Source organism: Hesperophylax consimilis, chromosome 19 (genome assembly GCF_061612785.1).
Source record: "Hesperophylax consimilis isolate HC1 chromosome 19, BYU_Hcon_1.0, whole genome shotgun sequence".
In the NCBI taxonomy this organism is placed as follows: Eukaryota; Metazoa; Arthropoda; class Insecta; order Trichoptera; family Limnephilidae; genus Hesperophylax; species Hesperophylax consimilis.
In genome coordinates, this window is record NC_142854.1 from 6,996,895 (window position 1) to 7,022,009 (window position 25,115).

At 35.1% G+C, this 25,115-nt stretch overlaps 1 protein-coding gene across 1 annotated transcript in view; it reads left to right on the forward strand.

Annotated features, from left to right (window-relative positions):
* Positions 1-23,792, forward strand: part of crb (cell polarity complex component crumbs) — a 135,790-nt gene extending 111,998 nt beyond the window's left edge. Inside the window, exons 31-40 of the mRNA XM_089643311.1 lie at positions 1,177-1,376; positions 4,286-4,449; positions 4,915-5,040; positions 6,019-6,365; positions 7,839-8,026; positions 8,451-8,578; positions 10,377-10,536; positions 14,860-14,959; positions 16,402-16,648; positions 17,094-23,792. Coding sequence (XP_089499437.1) covers positions 1,177-1,376; positions 4,286-4,449; positions 4,915-5,040; positions 6,019-6,365; positions 7,839-8,026; positions 8,451-8,578; positions 10,377-10,536; positions 14,860-14,959; positions 16,402-16,648; positions 17,094-17,324 — 1,891 coding nt within the window. The 3' untranslated portion in view covers positions 17,325-23,792. The remainder of the gene's footprint in view (positions 1-1,176; positions 1,377-4,285; positions 4,450-4,914; positions 5,041-6,018; positions 6,366-7,838; positions 8,027-8,450; positions 8,579-10,376; positions 10,537-14,859; positions 14,960-16,401; positions 16,649-17,093) is intronic.
* The last annotated feature ends 1,323 nt before the right edge of the window (positions 23,793-25,115 follow it).

The window sequence follows — 25,115 nt, forward strand, 5'->3', positions numbered from 1 at the left end:
GAATATCTCGCAAAACTGTTTAAAATCAATGTGCACGAAAGCCAATGTTTGAATGTTGTAGTGCTAACATTGTAAATTAGTATTCCTGAACGAAATCCTTCCAGATGCATTGGATTGCGCATGATCAAAGTGGTGCAAAATTCAGTCGATAGTGCACGGGATGAGTTATATATCTGCACTGTTCCAACACGTGATTTGCCATTATGATTGACCGATAGTTTTGTGCACAACTGGTTTGCGTTTTGCACAGGACTTGTGTACTTGAAGATAGCTCAAATAACTGGCGGGAATTATGTCTGGAGCATATCTTTCGATTATAAGTGGGGCAGAGATGTTGTTGTAAGTTATGTGCACAAATGCAAATACCAAGGAACCATCTCTAGTAGGTTAGTGCTAGTATGATGGCGTGTTCTGCCAGCTATAGGCTGTCCTGCGGGCTCGTTCTGAAGAGACCTGGATGACTATGAGTGCCTGGCCAATACCACACAGGTTGAGGCTGACTCCATTGTGTACAGGTACGCTCTCCTGTATAAGGCTCGGTCACAGTTGTTGCTGCTACTTGAATAGTAGTGACAAAATCGCTTCATGTGATAAGGTTCTCGCTGTGAGTGACTCAACTCGCTGCTACTAAACGTAGCGATAACTCAATGAGAACCGATACGCAGCGCTATCGTCACTTCGTTTGACATCTCAAATCCCTAGCCACTAGTTGCTTCTCTAGTTGTTATTGGTATAGACTGTAAAACATTTAAGTCGTTACTACCTTCTTGCAGTTCCAGTAACTCCATTCTAGCGATTACAAGAAGTGGCAATCACTCACCGCGGCAACGTAGCAGCAACAAAAATCGTAGTTAGTAGCAGGCTGGTAGCATGGTAGATGGTAGCATGCTACCATGATGGCATATTCTGCCAGCTGTAGAGAGTTCAACCAGCTAATTTGAAGACCACAGGGGAAAACAAGTAATATCAATTCAAGACAAGTTTACACAAATCAGAATTTATTGTTTGAAAGTCTGTATTTTGTCACTGACATTTGTTGTTAATGCTTTTTTCCACCGTCATCAGTAGTGATTTTTGTATATTTGCATGATTCTTACCTGCCATAAACAACCAAATATTTTGGAATTTTAATTTCATTTGTACACTTCACTAATACCCTTAATTTGACCCCTCTAGATCCAAGAGTGGCGGAACCCTCATGCACATTGAGAACCCGACAGGAGACTTCCTCTCTGTGTCGGTGTTCCGAGACCAGGTGGCAGTGGAGTGGCGCCAGCAACCGGAGCAGCTCCCGAGAGTCCAGAGGTTCCGCAAGCAGAGTCCCGACTATGCCTGGACCCGAGTGCACCTGCTCATTGCTGATAAGACTATAAGAGGTAACTTGACTCTTGTGCATTACTTTCTTTTTTATACGATGACCAAACAAGAGTTACAACTTCCTGCAGCAAAGCAAGTGGGACATTGTTAGGAAAGAGAATTGATACGGGAAGGCCAGGGCCGCCTGCTCAACTAAACATGTCTTAGGACGGGTTGTTTCGGAGAATCTGAACAATTCATCAAATTTCAACGTTAATTTGCGAGTTCTGTGAAATCTGTTTTCTAGTTTTGTTATTATTTCAGTTCTTTCAAACAACTAGCCTATAATGATATAATATCAGAACTTGAATAGGACTTTCACAGAACTCGCAAATTAACGTTGAAATTAGATGAATTGTTCAAATTCTCCGAAACAACCCGTCCTTAGTGTACAAACATAAAGGACGCAGGTTTTGGCTTTCAGATTATCGGCACTGAGTGCCTGAGTCCGTTGGCACTCAGGTTTTCATTTTCTATGTCCGTTGTGGAATAGAAAATGTGGGTAAACTGCGCCATCTGTGAGGCAGCCCATCTGCTGTCGAGCTGTCAGTTTGTTTTAACCCTTCAGGGCTCTGGCATATTCTGTCAGATGGTCAGATTATTATTTCTCACCTTTCCTTTTTTCAAACTAAAATTATTGATTAGACAAATATTATTATAAACTTTATTGCCCCCTCAATTTTTTATTGTTAAATTTTTTCCAAATTGCGGTTAGAAACTTTGGTTTCATAGAAGTTTACATTTAAATTTTTCTGTGGTTAACTGTTAGATTTGAACATAAAGTGTAGTGTTTTCTCTTTCTAACAATGTTTAGATCGTATTTCTAACCATGACAGTAAGGGAGACACAATGATTTATATATACCTATATGAGTTGTTCCCAAAAGCAAACGAATGAGTCACTTTAATTAAATTAAAACAAATTAATATACTTTATCAAAAAAAAATTACGCTAATAAAAGGACCTTCATAATAGTATTTTAAGTTTTTGATTCACTGTATATTTGGTAGATATTTTGACTAATTATTATAGTCAGGAATAACTTTTTCTTAAAAAGAAAGATGGAAAAAATTTGTTGCAAATGATATTGTTATTTCTGAATTTGAAATATGAAATCGATAAATATGACGCTTAATAAATAGGTCCCAATGGTCGAGTGGTTCCTGAGAAAGATATCCTGGGTTCGATTCCTAGTTGTGACTGTTATCTTTTTATTTTTCGGTGGTAGTTGGTATTTCTATTCCTCCGTTCATTGTAAATTCAGCACATTTTGAGTAAAATCTGCAGTGTATTTTGACACTAGAAAATAACCATAACTAACCGGCATCACCGGCGAGTACGAGTTAAGAATTCATTCCGGTAAAGCTTATCGGTACTGTTACGCGTGAACACATATCTGAACCTGCTTTTAGAATGTTCGGTCTCACACGTTAACAATCAAACATTCTTGTTTGCACGCCAGTCAGCCGTCCATGAGCCGACTAATCAGGAAGCCGGAATATTTGCCTTCGTACACATACGCAGGTTCAATTCTGAATAAAACTTCAATGTGTTTATAATTACATTATTATTATTATGGGCAGCAACAAATGCCAAATTACCCAACTGATAATGCCTCACCTCATGGCTTTGGAACCTACGTGACTGGTACCAGTGCAGTTCTGTTTAATTATTCCAGGGGAAGATTGTCCTGATAATACTAAAATGTTTCTTGTCTTTTATGATCACTTGACAACTATTGTAAAGTCCAAACGTGAAAGTTGTAACGGGCAATCTGATTCAACTGACTAAACCATAGTGTATTACTTTTATGTATAGTGTTGGTTCCCACCTATAGTGTTATTATGTCCTCGGTTTCTACAATACTCTACAGCTAACGCCATCTACGGGTAACCTAATGACTAATATACTGCCATCTCTGGGTGAGCTCATACACAAGTATCATAGATATCACATTCATTGAAACCATATGAAAGGAAGTAAGTAGAAAGTTTGTAGCTCTAAAACAATGTGTCTTTGGGTAATTATTAAAAATCACACATTTTTAATGATTATGTTAGGTTTCCTTGAAATTTTGCTGATTTTCGAGAAATAGGTAAAATTTGATGGCCACCTATTTATTTACAAGAATATCAATTATTAATACATTTCTGGCGGGTATTTTTTGCCCTGGCATTACTCTGTCTTCAGGCGAAAATAAAGGTCCCGCGCGAATTTCTTTAATTTGTTTTAAATCGCTATATCTTCCAAAATAATTTAAATATTTTAGTAAAAATTTGTACGTTGACTCAGCAAACCCAAGCTATAAAAGTACTAAACGAAAATTGAATATTATTTGAAATGCGACTCAATTAAACTTGTAATATGTTTATTACGGTCCGCCTATCGATATTTGCCCAAACCTGCTTTCTCTAAATACACCTGACATCTCTCGCTCACTTGTACATAGGATTTGATTTTGTGCGTAAAAGAGATAGAGATTCGAATCGGGTTTCACGGTCATAACCCTCATTCTATGAATTGAATTATTACAATAACAAATATGTTATCTAAATATATCCTTTTGTTGAAACACCGATGTAAATGAAAGGCACGACGATAAATATAAAAAGAAGACTTGCATTACGATTCGATGATTATGGACATATAGTTGGGACCTTTACAAAGAGATTGGAATATAATATTCATATAAAAACCTTGAATAATTCCTTATTTTCTGTCATTGAAATGAGGCCAGCGCAAAAGGTAGAACTACCCTTCCCACCGTTAAGCATCAATCGACCAAACGGGTAGAACGGCTGAAGTGTGTTAAGAATAACTTATTTAAGTTTCGTGGAGACAAGTAAGGAATTTGTCAAGCTAATGTATTCACTATACTCCTGTTAGGTAACTGTTGATACAATATATTTATTTGCGCTGTGTGTGTCAGGTGGCTTCGGAGAGTGGATGAAGGAAGAGTCACCGGCCTTCACAGCGGAGTTTGACCAGCAGTCCTGGCTGGAGCTGCTGCTGAGCGGGGAGGTGCTGCTGGGAGGCGTGCGGCCGCCGTGGGGATCAGCCAATGCCACCATCCGGCCGCACACCGTGTCGCCCGTGAGTATTACTAGCTTCACTCCAAAATTTGTTGATCAATGTGAATACATTCATGCGTACGAGGCACGTAATATGTAAATACAATAAAATATCTGGACATATTTGGACATGTGCTCGCCAAACTGAGAACTCAAAACTTGGAGAAACTCAGTCATTGGCAAAGTGGAAGGCAGAAGAAGTGGACAAAGGTCACCGATCAATCTGTGATAACAGGCATCCGAAACTTCGGAACCTTGGCTCTCCACGCAGCGCAGGAGCACATGGAGTGGGGGTTAGGATCCTCAGCATTGAGGAAATGACTCAAGAAGAATGTAAATAATGTAATTGTCGTTTAGGGGGAGGCAGGCCAGCTGATACATCTTTAGAATCAGTCTGAACTTGCTTTAAGTTTGTTCAACTTATTTCAAGTTTTAATTTACTAGGATTCCTTAATTTAGGGGTTTTATATATGTTTGTTTTCTCCAGGATAATGACAACTCTTACGGAGCCAATACGGTAGACTTTGGCTTCTCCACGGAAGCAGGGATGCAGGATGATGAAGCGGTAGACTTCTGGACGGGAGGCGATGGAACAATCGGGGAGAACTTTAAGGTAAGTTTGCCTTCATCAACTTTATTCACAACTACTTTCATCCATCATCGTAACCAATAAATAAATGTTTTTTTCTAATCACAGAGTTAGTCAATTTACACATTCACCAGTAATATTTTTTTACAGACCGTGAACTATAGTCATTTTACTTGTCCAATAACATTATTTCCGACTCCCATAATCTAAAACTTAAATTTTGCCTGAAAAGGTACGGTTCTGTTAGAAATAAATATGCTTTGTACTTACTTGTGTTTATTGATACCAAACCATTCAACTGAGTAAACAACGACAAATAATAAGTTAACGTTAGCTGGTACAAGGCTCGTCACGGAGTGTCGCTCCGCACTGCATCTCACGCCACCTCCGGTCTTCTGGATGGTGGAAGTAAGGATGTAACACTACACATCCTTAAAGATACTATTAAAAAATAATTTATCGGAATTTATAAGTATGGTAGTTTATTTACTATTTTTATAAATGTATAAACACATTATCTGTAACATGGTAAGGTACAATTAACAAAAACAAGTTACTAAATTTTATATTATTAAGTTATTACGAAAGTAGAATAGGCTGGCGCATGGCGATAGTTTGTCGATAGGTGCTATTGTTGAAAAGAAAAAACTTATTTTACTTAGTTTAAGGGAGATATTTACATGTGTGTATATATAAATTACATGTGAATGTACATACACATTATGCAATTTATACAAATACATAATGATATACACCTACACGTACATTATAAGATAATAATAATATTAACACAGAGAAACAAAAATTGAAACATTAACATATTAACGTATATAATAACAAAAAGTATAGCTTAAAGAGATAGATGTAACATAATATAGAAAGTATAAAAATAAATATGCAATTAGAAAATAGTTAGTATTAGAGATTATAGTCTAATACAAACTATTTCTTTAACTAACTAACTTATTTATTTGTTCTAATGTAATACTTTTGCCTCAACAGGGTTGTCTGGGAGAAGTACGCATTGGCTCCATCCTGCTCCCTTTCTATCCTTTGGAGGAACTGTACCCCGATGCAAGCATACTGCGCAGGCGCCAGCGCTACAACCTGCTCTCCCCGCGCCCGCCCTCCGGCTGCGACCTCTGTTTCGAGCGAGACTGCCTCAACGGGGGACACTGCCTCAACGCGACCACCAGCTACACCTGCCAGTGTCCCCTGGGGTACGCGGGGGACGACTGCTCTGTAGACGTGGATGAGTGCATCAATGCGCACTGCGCTAATAACGCAACGTGCGTGGATGGAGTTGGAAATTACACATGCATCTGTCAGACGGGATGGGAAGGTTGGCTGTAAGTATTCTTTATTCAGCTTACTTTTATGGTTAGGTTAAGGAGATGACCCTGTCAGATTTTCAAAGCTAGTCTGGAGTCTCAAGCAAGATACCTGATCCAATCCGTTTCTTTAATTTCACATTAAGTTTTAGTAATTGATTCAATCCTTTCTTCTCTCCAAGTGAGAGCTTTAAATTGATTTATATTTGTAGCAGTGGCGGTTCTTCCCTTAGGTCAATTGGTGTTTGACCCCCCAAAATTATAAGACAACAATAATAATATTCAATTATGTGCATCAAAACAACTGGTCTTATTCTTAATTTATTTAAAATGTACTGCGAAACAGCAAAGCTGCAAGCGGCGGCGGCTAGTGACTAGGAGTGACATCTGTTGTCTCTAATAGAAGCTAGAAGCTTTCATTCACAAGTCCATACGATTCGCTGGGTCAATTTAAAGAATGTCCACTTTCGCATCTTCTGTCCCTATGCGCGCCATAGAATAAACGAGATGGCACTATAATTTTTGTCGAAGTAAAAATTAGGTACCGAAGAAAGCTTAGGGACGCTTAGGTCATGACCGTGAGGGAGACAACACGATGAATATTATATGTTTTACAGAGATGGTGACATAAACACATGTCGGTTTTTCATTTTACACGCTTGTATTGTGTAGAACAATGGTTGTTTTTCAATTGGATAGTTCGGGAAAGGTTTAGAATAATTATTTATGTTGTTATGAAAACAAAAACAAAAAACGTAAAAGATCACTGTCAAATAGAATCAAACTCTTATTTTATTTACTTTAATGTTGTGCAAAACTAAATTAAAACCTAATATCTTAAAAATAATTTGCCGTAAGTACATACATGGATTGTGTATTAATTTCCAATTTACTATATTAACAATTTTTTTTTTCTTTTAAAAAGAAAGACAAACATTCCCGGGTTACGAGTAACCTGACAATATTTGAAAATCTCCTACTACCACCACAGTAAGCTGAAAATGTTGCTTGTGTTGTGATGGAGGACTTAGCCAGCCGAGGAGTTGAACACACTACGCCTGGGTGGGACCCAAACGCGATGTCAACTTGGCCACCGACCGGTCAAAATATAGATAATAATATATGGACTTTTTTCACAATATAAAATAAAGATTAGTCACACATTTTTTTTCAAATGACCTACCACTACTGGATCCTTAGAGCCGCCTCTGATTTGTAGCATCAATGACATTTTGTGGAAGTTTGTTCCATGCTTCCACTACTCTATTTCCAAGGAAGTGTTTCCTAGAATTGGTTGCAAAAGGTGTCTTATTCAGTTTTTTTAGTATCCACAGAGATTTACTTTTGTGTTGGTGGTGAAGATTTTGAATTAACAGACAGATGTAATCCAATCATCAAAACATAGACGATGGAAAAACCGGAAGATTAATCTGTCTATATATGTATATCTGGACAGGCCATTGTCTCTTTAACATGAGTATTTACTTACAGTTGCGATATAGACATCAACGAGTGTGCCTCTTCCCCCTGCGAGAATGGGGGCACCTGCCACGACGAGCCCGGGGGTTTCTCATGCGCGTGTCCCGAGGAGGTGACGGGGCCCCGCTGCGCCTCCCCGCGCCTGCTCACCTGCCAGCACCGTCCCTGCCGCAGGGGCTCCACGTGCCTCAACCAGAAAGGTAGCAAATACATAAATACTTGCGATAGACCAAGAACCTCAATTGTTTCTTTCAAATGACAGTCTCTAAAGTTAAAATAGTTATGATTGGTGTCTAACCTATACAGAGGCAACGCATGGCATTCTTGACTGCTCTGGTATATGAATATAAAAAACTCAGGCTTATCGATATATGAACATCGGGCTCCTTTGGTCTGCCTGGGAGTATGTACTAGATAGTTCAAATGATCTGGCAGGAATCCATTATGAGTGGGGCATAGATGTTGTGTGAAGTTGTATGAAGACTGAAGACAAGCAGTGCGCTGCACTTATGCACGTACTAAGGAACTGCCTCTGACCTCTAATATATGATATATATATGTATGTGGATCCAATATCCGAATTTAATGCAATTTTTCAATGTGAAACCTTTTGTACGTTTGCAGATGAGATAACTGGCAACAACTTCACTTGTGCCTGCACGCCCGGCTGGGAGGGGGTGCTGTGTGATACGGCGTATTGCATAGTCAAGCCGTGCCTCAACGGAGGCATCTGCGAAACCAACCCTGAGATGGTAAGTACATCTACATTTCAGTTGAGTGTGAGTAAGCCGTTCACTGTCAGCGATAGTTTTCTACAAATGATAAGATGTTTGTTAGTATTTTCCAGCTTTTTTCCACCGGTTGTTATTTCTCTAATTTATTTATTTACGCCCTTAGGGCTTTCACGTAAAATTACTCTTAATAAATTATATTAGTATATTAAAATTTACATAACATAAGTATATGTTCTTATAGCCAGGCAGCCCCAATGGCACTGGGAAGTAACCAATGTGACTCCAGATTAGTGATGGAATGCAGGACTGTTCTTTCAGAACTCGCTACCATCAATAAAATAACCCTATTCTGGGACATAAAGTTATTGAGGGCAACGAGCGAGCAGACGAAATAGCAAAGAAAGGGGCGAAAGCACCACTTGTAGGATCCGAGCCGGCCGTAAGTGTAGCAGCTTGCCACACAAAATTACATATTGATAGGTGGGTCAAATCCCAGCACTGCGAAGAATGGGAGAGGGCACCTGGAATGAGACAATCCAAAGTACTCATAAAAGGACCAGACCCTACACGAACCAAGAAAATACTCAATATGAACAGAAACTCGCCGAGGGAACTGGTAGGACTACTAACGGGACACTGCTATCTCAGGAGACACATGCAGATATTGGGAGTGGAAAACACCAATAGATGCAGGAAATGTGAAAAGGATGAAGAGACTCTAATTCACCTATGGTGCCAATGTCCTGCCCTGGTGGGAACTAGGCTCAGATACCTGGGGAGACATACAGTAGAACCAGAAGACATAGCCACATACCCAATGATAACCCTGGTGTACTTTATAAAAGGGACTGGGTTGTTGTTAAAGGATTCAGGTAAAATGGGAGATAGCACAATGGGCCTATGGCCTAAGTGCTCACGGGAACTACGTGTAAACCGTCTCGCTTTAAAAATAAAAACTAAAAATTAACGTAATAATAAAATTAATGATAGTTTAATTCTCAGCTACATGAATGGGATATGGCAATGCGGAATTTTTACAAGCTATGAATACGGTTAAAAATTTGGGGAAGATTTAAAGTTTATTTTGAAAAACCACACAATCCGTAACGGTGGCTATGATGTCATTATAACATAGCCACTGGCTGGTAAGACAGCTGTCACCAACGTTGCTCGGCGTGACGTCAACGGTGCCGAATTCATGAGTAAAAACGAACACATAGTTAAGTCAATAATGACACATTATAGAAAATTTATTTGTGAACATAAAAATAATATAAAAATACTTTTTCGTAATTTTTTTGAGAGAACAAAACGGTGAAAATACCGTGTTTAATATATTAATATTGGCACTATAGCAAACAATAGAACATAACAATTAAAGATGGGAATAAAATGAATCAATGTAGTACAACAAATACAAACAAAAGAGAAAAGAAAGTATTGATACCTGTCTACCGTAAATAATTAAAATTACCTTTAAAAGAAAAAGCCATGATAAAAATGAACATAAAAAGTAAGTTATGGATTGTATATTCATAAAATATTAGCGAAACAAAATGTTTTATTTAAGTTTTAGTAGGGAATAAATGGAACTGAATATCAATGGAACTGAATTTATTTCCATGTCTATAAAGCCTTTGGACTGGGGAATGAATGATATAGTTTGTTATCGACGAATAAACAAAGAACAACTTTGAAAGTCTCGTGTTACAATTTGGTACTCGGAACGTTATGTGGGTGTTTGTGTGTTGGTTAGCCCCCCAGCTGTAAGTGTGGCACCGTTATGTCTGTAATTGAGTTTATTTGTGTTGTTTAGCCCCCCAGCTGCAAGTGCCCTCCGGGCTTCACAGGCCGGTACTGCGAGATCAACATCGATGAGTGTCGTTCTCCAGGCCCGGGGCTCGCCACACCGTGCCTCAACGGTGGGCGCTGCATCGATGGCATCGCCAGCTACACCTGCGATTGCCAGAACACTGGTGAGTTCTACGATGATTATATATATATGAATATGGTCACCCAATTAAAGATGCCTGCATTATAAGTCTCGCGTATTAAAACACTTATAAACTTATTTTAGATTTTACACAACCGATAAACAATCATTTACGATACATTATTGATTGTTTATCAGTTGTGTAAAATTTAAAACACGTTTATACGTAAGACCATTACTTGGCAAACTGAAGTATGCGCATGAACCTTTATGTACCGCGCAGCTTTGCCGAAGTTACTCGGAATGTTTGGGAAATCTAGAATTGTGATTGGTGATTTTTTCTGATTGACCCCGCCTCCTACTGAAATGAGTTTCTGCGCATCAACCATCAAACTTTTTTGCCAGACTCTTAACAGTTGTGAAGAATCTTTGACCACATCACAACTTTCTGTTTTTGGGCTGCAAAAGCACAGGTATAACTCATTTTATCCCATGTCCCATAGAAGACAAAAGGACAAAACATTGTCATTTTTATAATAATACTTTGAAATTATTTTTTCAATCTTTTATACACGTACTGCGACACTAATTTCAACACTTCTGTTAGATCCCTTTCGTCACGCTAAAATAATTAAGTTTTATTAATAACATTACATAACACAAAAAAGAGAAAACTAGGGAGGATAGTACTTACACATGAATAAGTACATAATGACAAAAAGTTCATTGGAAAGATAATGTCAAGTCAGAGCCTGAACAAGGTTTTGACAAGGTCCATGATTTAAGTCATATTAATACAAAATACTAAGTTTGTTTGCATGAAGAAAAAATCGATTAGGCCTTTCGTACACAGAGCTACTGCTTTATACTACAAGCTACATGACTGTGACGCCACCACAATATTACTCTTTAAAGCTGGTTTCCGTACACGGCGTTACCTAAATTATACTCAACTTGATAATTTTGTCACGTGCGGTCATGGAGTTAATACGATGTCAAGTCACTCTAGCAATGAAGACAATATTATTCTTCTTTATCTTTTTATAAGCACAAAAAACAATCTAAAAGAAGATTTTAGGTTCACCTGTACAATGAAATAAATATCAACTTTAGGGCATTTGTAGCCGCAAAGGATCTGAATTCAAATCATGTTCAGATACCATTTCTGTCAAACAAGTAGCAGTTGCATAAGCAACTAGCGTAGCGTGCTATCAGCCCCCACTGTCAGTAGCACGCAACTGACGTCGGTATGACAGTATGGCGGATACTCAGGAGCGACGCACAAAACTCAAGTCACTTGCAATCTCAAGTATGAATGGCTTTAGACTGACACCAAAAAATTCACATAATTTTATTATGTTTTAATGATTTCAAAATTATATTGTATATGTGAATATTGTCATTTTTAAAGAGAAATCATAATATTTTGTTATAATATCAAATATGTTTTACATTCTTTGAATACAATGAACTGTAATCTCAAGCACCTAAACAGAGAAGTATGTACTGTACATGGATACCTAATATAGACAGACCACCATAAATATTATTGAAATGACATTACATGTCACAGTTAGTACTGCGCGCATCATAAGGTGTGGCCAAGTCATTGAATACAGTTTCATAATCAATTTCAGTGTACTTTTAAATTAAACACATAAATTAGTTGTTTTCATTACAAGTGTTGCCATTCGTAGCTAGTGTTTTTCTGTTTATTATATTCTTTAACTGTCTGAAATCGATTTCTTATATTTTATACGGAAAGAAAAAAATTAGATACAAAATACATTTTTATTGTTATCTTCAAATCTGGTACTTGACATAAATAGACCCAAGGGCATGAATATTTTACAACATTTCAAATTATGTATGTATAGGGTGTCCTATAGATATGGATAGATTGATTCACCTAGAGAACAATTCAGTCTGATTCATAACACCAAATAAATCCATTTATTTGATTCATTAATTTGGGAATTCATTCAGAACACATTTTATGAATTTAATTCAAATTATAATTTAAAACATAAATAACACCGATTCCAAAATAAACTGACTTGTGTTGTGAAAGATTTTTTATTGAATACTATGCTTATTTGGAATTGATTCAAATGCATCAAAGGACTGAGTTAATTACGTACAAGTAGGCACGATCAATTATGAAAATCTGTTGGCTATTTTCATACTGTTTAACTGAAAAGTACCTACTTATTCTGTGGCATGAATGGGACAGAATATACATACATTTCATACTGACCTATAGCAAACAGCGAACACACTACATACAAGTCAGATAAGATAAGGGAGATAGATTTAATAACGGATTTGATATCGCTTGATAAGAAAACATATTTTTAATTAGTATCTGCGGCAGTGTACATTTACAAAATAAGATTTTTCGTCTGCCAATTTATTTTTGCACAAAAATATCCACAAGTTTTATACGACCTATATTTAAAATGTGTTTACTTAAGCCATTATTTTTGAAGAAGTATTTACTTTATGACATTTTTATCTTTACGAGACAATGTTAAAAAGTCATTCTTCTATGTGTAGTTTCTACATTTCAGTTCAGTTTGTTCCAATATGTTGACACGACAAAAATGTAACACATGACTGTGTTTAATAATAATTAATGATTTTATTTATATTATGCATGCGAAAATGAAACATTTGAAAAGTGTGTTAAAAAAATAAATGTGTTGTTAAAAGTGCATTGTTTTCCGTCATTAAGGCAGTGTATAATCTGATATGACTAATTCTTAGTCAGTTTTGCAAAGAGTTACAGTTTGATTTTAGTTATTCTATTTGAAAATTTCTTAAATTATATTATTATAATATAAGACAATGTTAGCGATTCTTAAATGAATATATTCTTAAATAGGTCTTTGGTTCGTGTACTAGATGTGACCGTTTATTTTTTTCTGTTTCGTTCGAGAATCGCTATTATTGTCTTCAATAATTTAAATATTACAATTTTAGGTTTTACTCATTAGGTTATTCTATAAATAAAAAAATAAAAATCTTGAATTAACAATATTTTATTGTAGAAGAAGATATTATTAACAAATCTAAAATAAACATGATGCATAAAATGGGTATAACCTTCAAAAAAGTTTTTAAAAAAATCCTGAAAATTCATCATTCAGACTTTTAGAAAAAGTTAATAGGTATCCCATATAAATAAGAATCGGATATGTTTATCCAAGACACTATCTAGGTTACAAACCATTCATAAGAACATTGTGATCATTTAAAAAAATAGCTGCCAAAAATATGGGAAAAATTAGTTGCAAGATGATTAGTTAATTAATTAATTAGTTAATTAACTAATCATTAGTTAATTAATTAATTGGTTAATTAACTAATCATTAGTTAATTAACTAATCATTAATTAATTATTTTATTAACTAATCGTTAGTTAATTAACTAATCATTAATTAATTATTTAATTAACTAATCATTAGTTAATCAACTAATCATTAATTAATCATTAGTTAATCAACTAATCATTAATTAATCAACTAATCATTAATTAATTAGTTAATTTTATTTGAAATTCTTAATTTGAAATATGAGATCGACAAATATGACGTCTAATAACTAGGTCCCAATGGTCGAGTGGTTAAGACGCTCTCTCGGTAAGACAAGAGATCCTGGGTTCGATTCCTAGTTGTGACCGTTTTCTTTTTCTTTTTCCGTGTCTTGTTCTGATTCATGTTTCGTTTAGATTTCTTAATATTATCTTCTTCTTCAATGATTACATTGATGGGTGAAAGCTTAAAAAAAGTTAACTAAAAAGTTTCTTCCTAAACAATATTTTAATTTTTATTTTTTTGGAATAACTTTATTGAGTAAAACCTCAAATTGTAATATTTAATTATTGAAGACAATATTAGCATATATAAAAGATAGTTGCCAATAAATAATGTGCGGTGAAAAAATGAAATATTGTTTGTAGTTCTTATTGGAAGTATGATACAGTTAAAAGTGACCGAAGGGGATAGGGTCTCATTAGCTCAGTGGTAGAGCAGTGCCCCGGCAAGACAAGGTTCCTGGGTTCGTGTCCTAGATGTGACCGTATCCTTTTCTGATTTTTCTGTTTCAGATTTTCGTTTAGAAATTGCTAATATTGTCTTCAATAATTAAATATTTTAATTAATGAACAGTGACAACAAAAAGTGCGACCATGTTACGACGCAAAAGAATTGGACACAATGTGCTAATATTTATTAAAACATATAAATAATGACTTTAAAATTGTTAAAAATGAGTGTGGACGATATTGTTTCGTGGCTGGGGTGTTTGCGGTATCCCCGACCGGTGTCGGTAATGCAGTTAGTGATTGTGGGTTTTGTTGTGGCAGGTTTCTCGGGCGCCAACTGTGAAGAGGACATAGATGAGTGTGCGCTGGGGGTGGACTGTGGCAACGGAGGGCAATGCATCAACTCCATTGGATCTTACACGTGAGTAACCAAACCCATCACCAACCTACAATTAATATCCAATGAGATTTAGTTACTTTCTCAAACTACTTAAGGCGAAGCACTACTATTATTGTTAATGCAAAATCATGTGTCAAACTGTAGTACAAGTGCTGAATATGTATTAGTTTATTTTCAACTTAATATCATGTAATTTATTTAGATGTACGCTTTTACATGGCAGACAGAGTATTGCACTCACCGCTGTGTTCAGCTGAAATAAACAAACATTATTATTATTATTTAGATGCTTTAATTAAATACTGCGAGTAGAACATCGCTCGCATCATGCCTTTGAAATAATCAAGCATTTTTTTGGTATCTTTAGATCTCTAAGGACGGGTTGTTTCGGAGTATTTGAACAATTCATCAAATTTCAACGTTCATTTTCAAGTTCTGTGAAAGATTTTTTCAAGTTCTGTTTTTATTTCAGTTTTGTCAAGCAACTAGCCTATAATGATATAATAACAGAACTTGAATTGGACTTTCATAGATCCCAGAAATGAACGTTGAAATTTGATGAATTGTTCAAATACTCCGAAACAACCCGTCCTTAGTCTTTTTGTAAGCCCAGAAAAAATAAAGTATCAGGCCAATAAAACTGCTTTAAAGTTTAAACCTGACAATATTTGATTATCTCATACTACCACCACGGTAAGCGGAAAATGTTGCTTGTGCTGTGATGGAGGAGATAGCCAGCCAAGGAAATGAACACACAATGCCAACTCAGCCAATGACCGGTCATTATGTTAGGAAGAACTTTATATTGAGGTACCTCATCTTGGAAGTTCTTCAGTCGGGACATTCTTGAGACATTTATTAATTTATTCCAACCAACTAACCATGATTCCTATTGGGAATAGTAATTTAGTAACATTTCCACCTGGTGTGAATGTAAATAAATCGACATGTTTCCACCAAGATTCTATTCACATTTTGTCAATCTGTAAATAAAAACTAATAAAACAGGTCTCCAAGTGAGGTTAGGCGGGAAATGGATAAACGTATTAGAGGGTGTCAAAATAATCCAGAAATTTGATAAAATGCAACTAAAATTTTTGATTACCGTGGCAACACTGATTTTAGAACTCTGAATAATGTGAGATTATGTTTGACTTCCGAATCTGACTTGTTTGACTTGACGGGAAAAATGACATAACTCAATTTTTCTTCACACAGTTTTTATTTTGATTTAACATCTAAGAAATACTTATTTAATAAGTACATTTAAAAAACACCAAAAAATTTTCCAAGCCATTATCACACTAGTGTTAAAAATGACAACAAGTTTGTATATTAAATTTCCTTAAGATATGACGTAGAATCATTGAGTGCTTTTTTTTAAGTTTCACCCATTTTCCTTTCAACCATTTTGGTATTGCCATTTAAAACCATTTTATAACAAACTGTACTAATAATTCCAGATGTCGCTGCATGCCGGGTCTATGTGGCCCCAACTGCAGGTCCATCGACCCCTGCTACGAGACCTATCAGCTGTCTGCAACAGAGCCCCACATCACAGCGGACGGGAGCAACGGCACGGGGGCGGCGCGTTGGGTGCGAGGACCTTGCCAGAACAGGGGTGGCTGCCGGGAGCTCTGCAGCCAGGACCAGCCACTCTACGAGTGCCAGTGCGTCGATGGCTGGGCCGGCAAGAACTGCACAGAGCAGGTAACGTAATATTATACTCTGTTACTATTACTTCATAGTTAAGTATGGATGCAGTTTTTGTAATTTTTTAAACTTATTCTATATTTTTTGATACAGTAGAATGAATGAAAATTATTGTGATTTATAAACCGTGTATTACAGTATTTGAAATGAAGTTCTGTTAATAATAATGAATCCAGCTCACCTCCCACGTCTGACACTGTTTATTAATCCGTGGGAACCATTCATTGGTACTCATGAGTTCACGAGTTGAGGTCCAAATCTTGTCGGCGTAAGCACAGATACTCTTCCAACAGTCCTCTTCCTCACAGACTATCCACCTCTTTTCGTTCAGCCTCAGGGTCGCTTCCACTGGGCACCCACAGAGTCAGATATAATAACCAAAACTATAAGTGTAGGTAGGCTAACAGCTGCGATAGTTAAACACACATGTTCTGTATTCCAGCTGGTGGTAGCCGCTTCTAATGATGGCGTTCCCATCGGCATCATTATCGGCTGCGTGGTGGGCGGGCTGTGCGCACTGGGCGGAGCGGGGCTGGCGGCGGCGTGCGTACTAGCGCGCACCAAGCGGGCCACGCGCGGCACCTACAGCCCCAGCGGACAGGAGTACCGCAATCCCCGCCTCGAGATGCTCGACAGTGTGCTCAAACCTCCGCCAGAGGAGAGGCTCATATAAATACTAACTACAGACACTGCACTACATAGTGATAATGGGACATTAACCTAACTACGCGACTGTGGCATATGTGATCCGTGAAGTTTCACTATAGCAGTGGGTCAAAGTGCCACGTGATGCGATAGATTGCGTTGAAAAGGCCAGCATCATCCTGGACCAAAGAGCTGCTCATTCAGGATCTAGATGAATCACTGAACGCCAGAACTATAATATTTGAGTTGGAGTTCAAAATGAATCTCATTTGAAACAAGAACAGTATTTAATAATAAAATGCAATTTTAAAATATATGTATTTATTACTATTGATGCGTGGGATAAATTAATAACATATCTTTTTAAGTGTCTTCGTAAATCAATAATTGAAATTTTCATACCTACTATCAACAGAGGCCTTGATGCAAATACTTTCGAAAAGAACTGCACAACAAAATAATGTTTTGTATTTGAAAAGACAAACACAAGACCTTTAAAGTTTATTCCAAAGGAATTACGATGTGCAGAAAAATATGTTTTGTAATTATTATTCAAATTATTGTTTTTAAATGGTTTATTAGTTCTTGTTTTAGAGAAGATGAAAATGATTTATTTGTATCTCAAATCACACCAAATAGGCGAGGGGTATAAAATGATTATTTATCTTATTTATTTATCTAAAACAAAGTGACGAATTGAGTGTCTTAAAAGTGGCTTATTTTATCTAGTAATAAGAAATAAATTACCTTATTGTGTGTAGCAAATCGAAAAACCAATTAACTGTTGTGTTGAAAACTTTCAAGAGACTTAAATCATGTTTTTATTTGCGGCTATCAAAATTAATGACTAAAATTCATCTTTATATATTGGTTTCCTATTTGTTGGATAAGTTTGACAGTAATAATATATATACATTTTTAACCCTTAGAGCCTTTATGTTTTGCAATGTCAAAATGTGGATTGCGAGAAAAATATTTTAGATTCCAGATAAATTCGATGTTTTTTAAAGTAGATGAAAGAATTTTTAGATTTAAGTATTACAAATTGATATATTATGCAATTAAAAATACAAAAATTTTAAGACAAAGGTATTATAAATGTTGTTTCATACAAAAATATTTATTAAAAAATTTGCAAACCTTGAAATGCTAAATGTTGTTTCATAGAATTATTTAAGACTTTTCTTTTTTATAATACAAAGCATGTTGCTCTCTCTTTCTAACACTGTAATCATATATCTCACCGTAATACAAAATGACTTATCATGAATTGAGTCCATATCAGGCTGGGAGAAATATCTCCCAAAAAGACTATGGGTGTTTGACGTCTGGTAGAAATATCTCCCAAAATTGCTCTAGGGGTTATTAAAAATAATATATTTTTTTATTAAATTAGAAATGGAGTCTCACTATTTGAAATGAATAGTCAATACAACAGTTGGGCCTCAAACGCGGGAGATGACTGAATCCATTTGTAGGTTATTTTTTAACCTAAAAATTGACTTGGCTCTTTTGATATTTACGTCAAGTTTTATGTAGTTTCATGTTTTAGAAGATTTTATTGGTAGACCACGAAATGTTGTATTTTAAATATAACTTTTATGAATGCAGTAATGCTTTATTTGAGTGTGGTTTCAAGAAAAGAATATGTAAAAAGTATAATATTTGAATGCAATTTTTTTATAATGGTATTTATTTATGATTAAATATAGTTTAGATGTTATGCAAATGTATTGTGAAATATTATTTGAAATGAAATTAATATTTTTTATGTGACCAAAGGGGCATTCAATTTTCCAATGCTATTGAATCTAAATAATTAACAGAAATATGTAAAATAATTATGAACTATTTTTTATAAGAAAGTTTACATTTGTAATATTGTTGGTTGCTAGCCTGGGCACCTGGCAAACAATTTATTTCTTTATATCTGCAAATATATTATGTAAGTGTACTTACTTATATTCATTGTTACATCAATTTTTTATGTTTTGACTGATCGGGAATATTAAAAAACATATATTAATATGTAAACAAATTTAACAATTTTTTTTTTATTTAACTTTGAATTCTTTGTTTATTTAGAGATGTGTTAGATGAGCATATTGTTTAAAATTTTGTGTATATGTTTTATTCTTTGTTGTTTCATAAAATCGGACAAATATCTCCATAATTATTTTTGTTTATTTTTTTGGAATAACTTCATGAGTAAAACCTCAAATTGTAATATTTAATTATTGAAGACAATATTAACGATGCCTGAAAGAAAATCTGAAACATAAAAATCAGAAAAAGGTACAGTAACTTGCCTAATATTGTCTTCAATAATTAATTATTTTTGTATTTATTAATCTTAGGCCCAGTTGTTTGGCTGAAATTCAAATGTAACATTGTCGTCAAATGGTCATTCAGACATTCGAAAGGCTCCCGTTAAAGGCAGATTCTAGGTGCGTTTAACGTCTATCAAATTTTAATAAGCTGACAAATTTAACAACATGATAGTTGTCTTCTTCCGATGATCACAATTTGTTCAAAAGCTGAAACTGCATTTTACAGGTACCTTTCAACTGTCAAAAAAACAGAATGACCATTTGATGACTGTGTATTTGTGCAAAACAACTGGGTTAATCTACTTGTAATATAAGAGTTGTTTTATATATTTGAAGAATGCTAAGTTACCTAACAGAAAAATGAAACCTAAAACCATAAATTGCCAATATATTAAATTATATATAATGAGAACAACATCACAAGCTAAGATCAACCAATTGTGCCTTTTTAATTTTTATTGCGTGAAGTATTTAAGAAATTTTTAACGTTAACTCCACCCAGGAGGCCCTGTATAAAAATAACTTCTCTCGGGACATGTGTCATCTTTGAGGATTTCGTGTGGAGTAGCGATGGGTCGTGACTCATTTTTTTAAGAGCCGGAGCCACGGTACTAGCTCGATATTTGAGTACGGTTCAAAGAGTCGAATGGAGCCGTGAACTCAGAGCGTATGAGCAATGAGAATCCTATGGCTCCCTCAATACAGCTCCAAGCGTAAGTGTAACGATTGTACGACTCTTGGTACCGGCACGCCGCACGTACCACGAGAAAAATAAGATGCTAGATAGTTAGTAGATGTAGGTACATATGTCCAGATGACGTTCACGTCCCTGAGTATGTAATAACAATACTAGGATAATTTTAATGGCGCTATTTTTCTATAATATTTACTGATGAAAAAGAGTAATTGTTCAATCGAGCCGCGGTTACAGTTTACCGGGAGTCGTACGTAAAAAGAGCTAACTCAATCGTGTGGCTCGTTCATGAACGTCATCGCTAGTGGGAAGGGCTTTTAAATAAATTGAGACATCCTTTTGGTTGATATTGCATGAGAACAGAGAACATAAGAAATAACGTTGATGTGGAAAGCTGTTATAGATTTCTGATCATTTCGATTTCTTCATATTGTGTATTTGTATAAAATATATCTAACCATTACTTATTTGTATTAGAACTCTTGTAAAATATGAATCCTGCAAAGTTATTATCAATACCCTATTAATTGACATATTAGTAGTATGTAATATCAAGTTATTCTCACATACAGTGAGCCATTAGCAAAGTATTAACGGTAGACACCCCAACGAGAAGTGTTTAATGTTATTGTGTACAAAACAATAAATTGTATCCATTTATTAAATTGGAGTCATTATTAATTTATCAATAGTGACTCCGTGCTGACTAGCCGAGGGAAAACTTATAAATTCTAGTACTAAATCTATATTCATTAAATTATACATATAATATTCACTATTTAACACTATTATTTGAGTTTGCCTGTATAATATGTTATCACTTATTATCCCAGGCTTTTTACCACATTTACTCTTCCCAGACCAATACGGAATTTACAAATAAAATTATTGTTTTGAATTAGACTGTATATGGCTACGATGTGTACTTTTAAACGTAAAAGGTGAATGCGTAATTATTTTGTGCAGTAAAAATATGCCATATTTGAGAAATTGGGTTCCATGATAACTCAACACAATGTGTAATTCGACACAAAGGTTCAAAAAATAATATAAAGTCATTAAAAGCGATCAAAAAAACTAACCCTTATACGTAACCTAGTTTTTGTTCTTCTTTAATCACTTTTCATGACTTTATATGAGTTGTCAACTTAAAAAACCCGCTCTGGATCTGTAGGTGTCACGTAAAACTCTTTGAAACACTTTCAATTTAAAAAGGATATACCTTCTCTACTATCTCTATTATCTATATAAATAAAAATGTAAATGTTTATTTGTTAATAAACTTAAATCTCCGAAAGTTCTTCACCAATTGCTTTGAAATTTTGACACAACTTTGCATTCAAATACACATGTGTTTTTACATACCTATAATATATAGATGTCACGTGTGACAAGTAAAACAGCGCCATTTTTTGGACGTAAAAGCATGGCGGGGTACAGCTAGCTCTAAAATAAAGTTGCTCTCCGCATATGTTTGTTTGTGTGCTTAGTTCTTCTAAACTATGCAATGGATTTTGATCAGCTTTTCACTATCATTTAGAGAATTTCTTCCGGAAGGTTTAGAAATACATATATACAGGGTGCGGCAGAGAGGACGGACGGTTTTAAAAAAATCATAAAATAGTTAATTTTTACTCAAAAACAAATTTATTGATGGAATCAGGTTCGCGAGGAAATAGCATTTGAGACAGTCAAGTGTGGAAAATCACATCAGGCATGTGGTGGCCATGGTGGTGGTAGTGCTGGAGGCGTTCTTGGAAGTTCGCGTAGACTCTCTCCAACATCGCTCTCTCAACTTGGGCGACTTCCACGCGAATTGCGTCCTTCAATTCGTCCAGAGTTCGGGGCTTGTTCTCGTATACTCTAGCCCTCTTGCGGAGCTCCTCTTGGTCTTCTGTTGATCAGTTCACCACGCCTGCGAAGTGATTCAACCCAACGAAGGATGGTGTTTCAAGAGGGAACAGCTCTATTCCGATGAATGTTGAAGTGGCGACGAAACTCACGCTGTACGACGGTGAGTGACTCATTATTTCGGACGAAACAATCATAGGCGAAACCGCGGTGCTCCACCGTCCACGGCTCCTTGACGACAACTGGTAAAACAATGCTAGGAACTAATGAGTCAAGCGGCACCCCCCCACCTCTCTCGTAGACGGAGGTGGAGAGTACTACCCATCTCAAAAGCGTCCGTCCTCTCTACCGCACCCTGTGTATACAATACTTGCATATTATATTTATAGGAAGTAGAGAAAAATCGAGCAACGACTGGTACACGTCAGCTAGTTTATGCTAAATATCAACATAATTATACGCTAATCTTTTGATTTGTAGCGAAAAATATCAAAATATATTTATTTTAAATTTACTTAAGGCACTTTTTGTGAATGTATCAGAAATAGCAGAAATTTCCTGAGTGGGTTTTGCAAGTCGACGACTCATTCACTTGTTACCGAGAAATATCATGTACTGTGTGGGCATCTAGATTGAAGGTTATTTGAAATTCCCCGGTTTGTCAGTTGTTTGTACCACTAAAGTAGCCGTTAAGTGTAATTATTGTAGTTAAGAAAGAAAGCGTGAATATTCTAAATCATCAGTATATTGTATAAGCTGGTGCGGTGTCAGGTGCCTTCTGTCTGTATGTATTACCATTGCCTCACTGCTGACACCTAACCTACCTAACCCAACCTAACCTAACCTAACCAACACCTTTACCTTACCTTACCTTACACTCTTATTACCTTAGCAAGCAACAAACTAACTATATACCACAAGTCAACAAGTAATACATACACATTTATTATGTACAGTAGAATCTCACTAATTCGCCATAGAAAATATAAATGTGCCGAATAACAGAAATGTAAAGAAAACTAGAAAATAAAAAAGCATTAACACCCTCAGGCCTGGACAAAATAATATCATCTTGCTTCACATTCAATTTCAAATAGATTCGCTGTTTTTTAACCTATCAAAAAGTGAAATATGTGTGTACTGTTTTTGAAAGCAGATAAACAATCCTTACAGATTTGATAACAAACCAACATATTATGCAACTAAACATTTTGAAAGCTGTTTTTTTTCCTTTTAAACTGTGTTTACCACTTACTAAAAACATTTAACTAGACAAACGTATACTAGCCATACATTTTAGTTCTGCAATAAAATTATTGTTTTAAATAAAAACAAAGATTTGTGTTTGCTCTGTCTTTTGAAGTATCTAATTCCACCTAAAAAATAATTATAAAAATTCTTAATTTAATTTTTTACATATAATACCTACCATTGTTACGTCGATATAAAAGTTGCATAAGTAATATGTACCAAGGAAAAAATTGTGATAGAGAATCGGAAATAAAGTTCATTTTTTTGTACAACTGGAGGCCTACTCAGATTCATTGAAATCAGATTGTAATGACTCTTACATTGTACACCTACCTAGATATTTCACTTTTATGTAGATGTTCCACTTTGGGAAAATTAATCATTTTCAATTCTTGAAAATCAGAATTATCCAATTCATATTGTATCTATCTCTACATAGAGAAAAAGAATAAATAAAAATAAACAAGAGTTTTTAAAACACCAAAAAAACTCTTTGTGGGAACACTCCTCACATGCTCTCTCTTTCTAAATCTGTTTATATTATATATATGACCGCAAGAGAAAAGGAGAAGAATTACGAGGATGTTCCATTTGGTGACAGTTTTGATTTTTATTAATAAAATTTCAGTCTTTTCCACAAGAATGTGACAGCCTCAGTTAAAAGGTTAATACATAAATCAGTTCCAATTTTTTAAATGTCACACTTGTACAAGGAAATTATATTGTTACATACGATTTTTTAAATTTTATGAGCAGTGACAAAACTTTTCCTGTTGCTTGCTGAAATAATTTTGCTTTCAGTAATTGTTTTCTTAATTGCTCAAACCTTATTTATGTGAGTGAGATTCTACTGTATAACCAATATGTTGGTTGCAGCATGTCGCCATGTAAAGAATATATAAATAATGTAGAATACATTCCTTCTTCTTTGTATTATGTAATATGAAAATAAACCCCTTTTACTAATCATAATTATTATATTGTAAGACTAGGATTTATTTATTGGTTTGCTTTAAAAGAGATGGATGCACTACATATTGACATTTCAAAGCTAGTCTTCTCTATTATTAGTTTTAGTCAAAAGTTACTGCAATTAAAAAAGCTTTGATTTCTTTCTTGATTTCAATCTAAGTGATCAATCATTCCACTTATCGTCGCCGGGCGCGTAATACCTCCAACGTGAAAATAATTATATTTTACAGGAGAGTGAAAAAAAACACCAATTTGGCAAACAGCGGGAAAAAGGAAGGTGGACCTGCAAATAATAATATTTTTTAATGTAAACATTAAATAAAAAAAAATAATTAAGTTTCTCTTCGTTTTCTTGTTTAAAATGCGTTTTTTCACTCTTTGGTAAAATTTTAACTTTTCGTATTGGAGGTATTATTACGCGCCCGGCGACTTATGTTAAATTTAATAATTATAGTTTAAACATAAATATAATTTTATTTGCGGCAGTTATATACTTAAACAAGTAGGTACTTAATTATAAAAGTATTGAAGATAAAAGCAATAAAATGTGGTATTTAAATTGTGCACGATCGTTTTGTTTGTACGTCGGGCATCATTATTATTTTTTGTTAAAAAGTTCTCATAAATAATATTTTTATTTTAAATCCTTAATTTTTGCTCCTTGTTTACCCAATGTTTCTGTCCATCATCGGGTCAGATTTTCAGATTAATTTTAAGATAT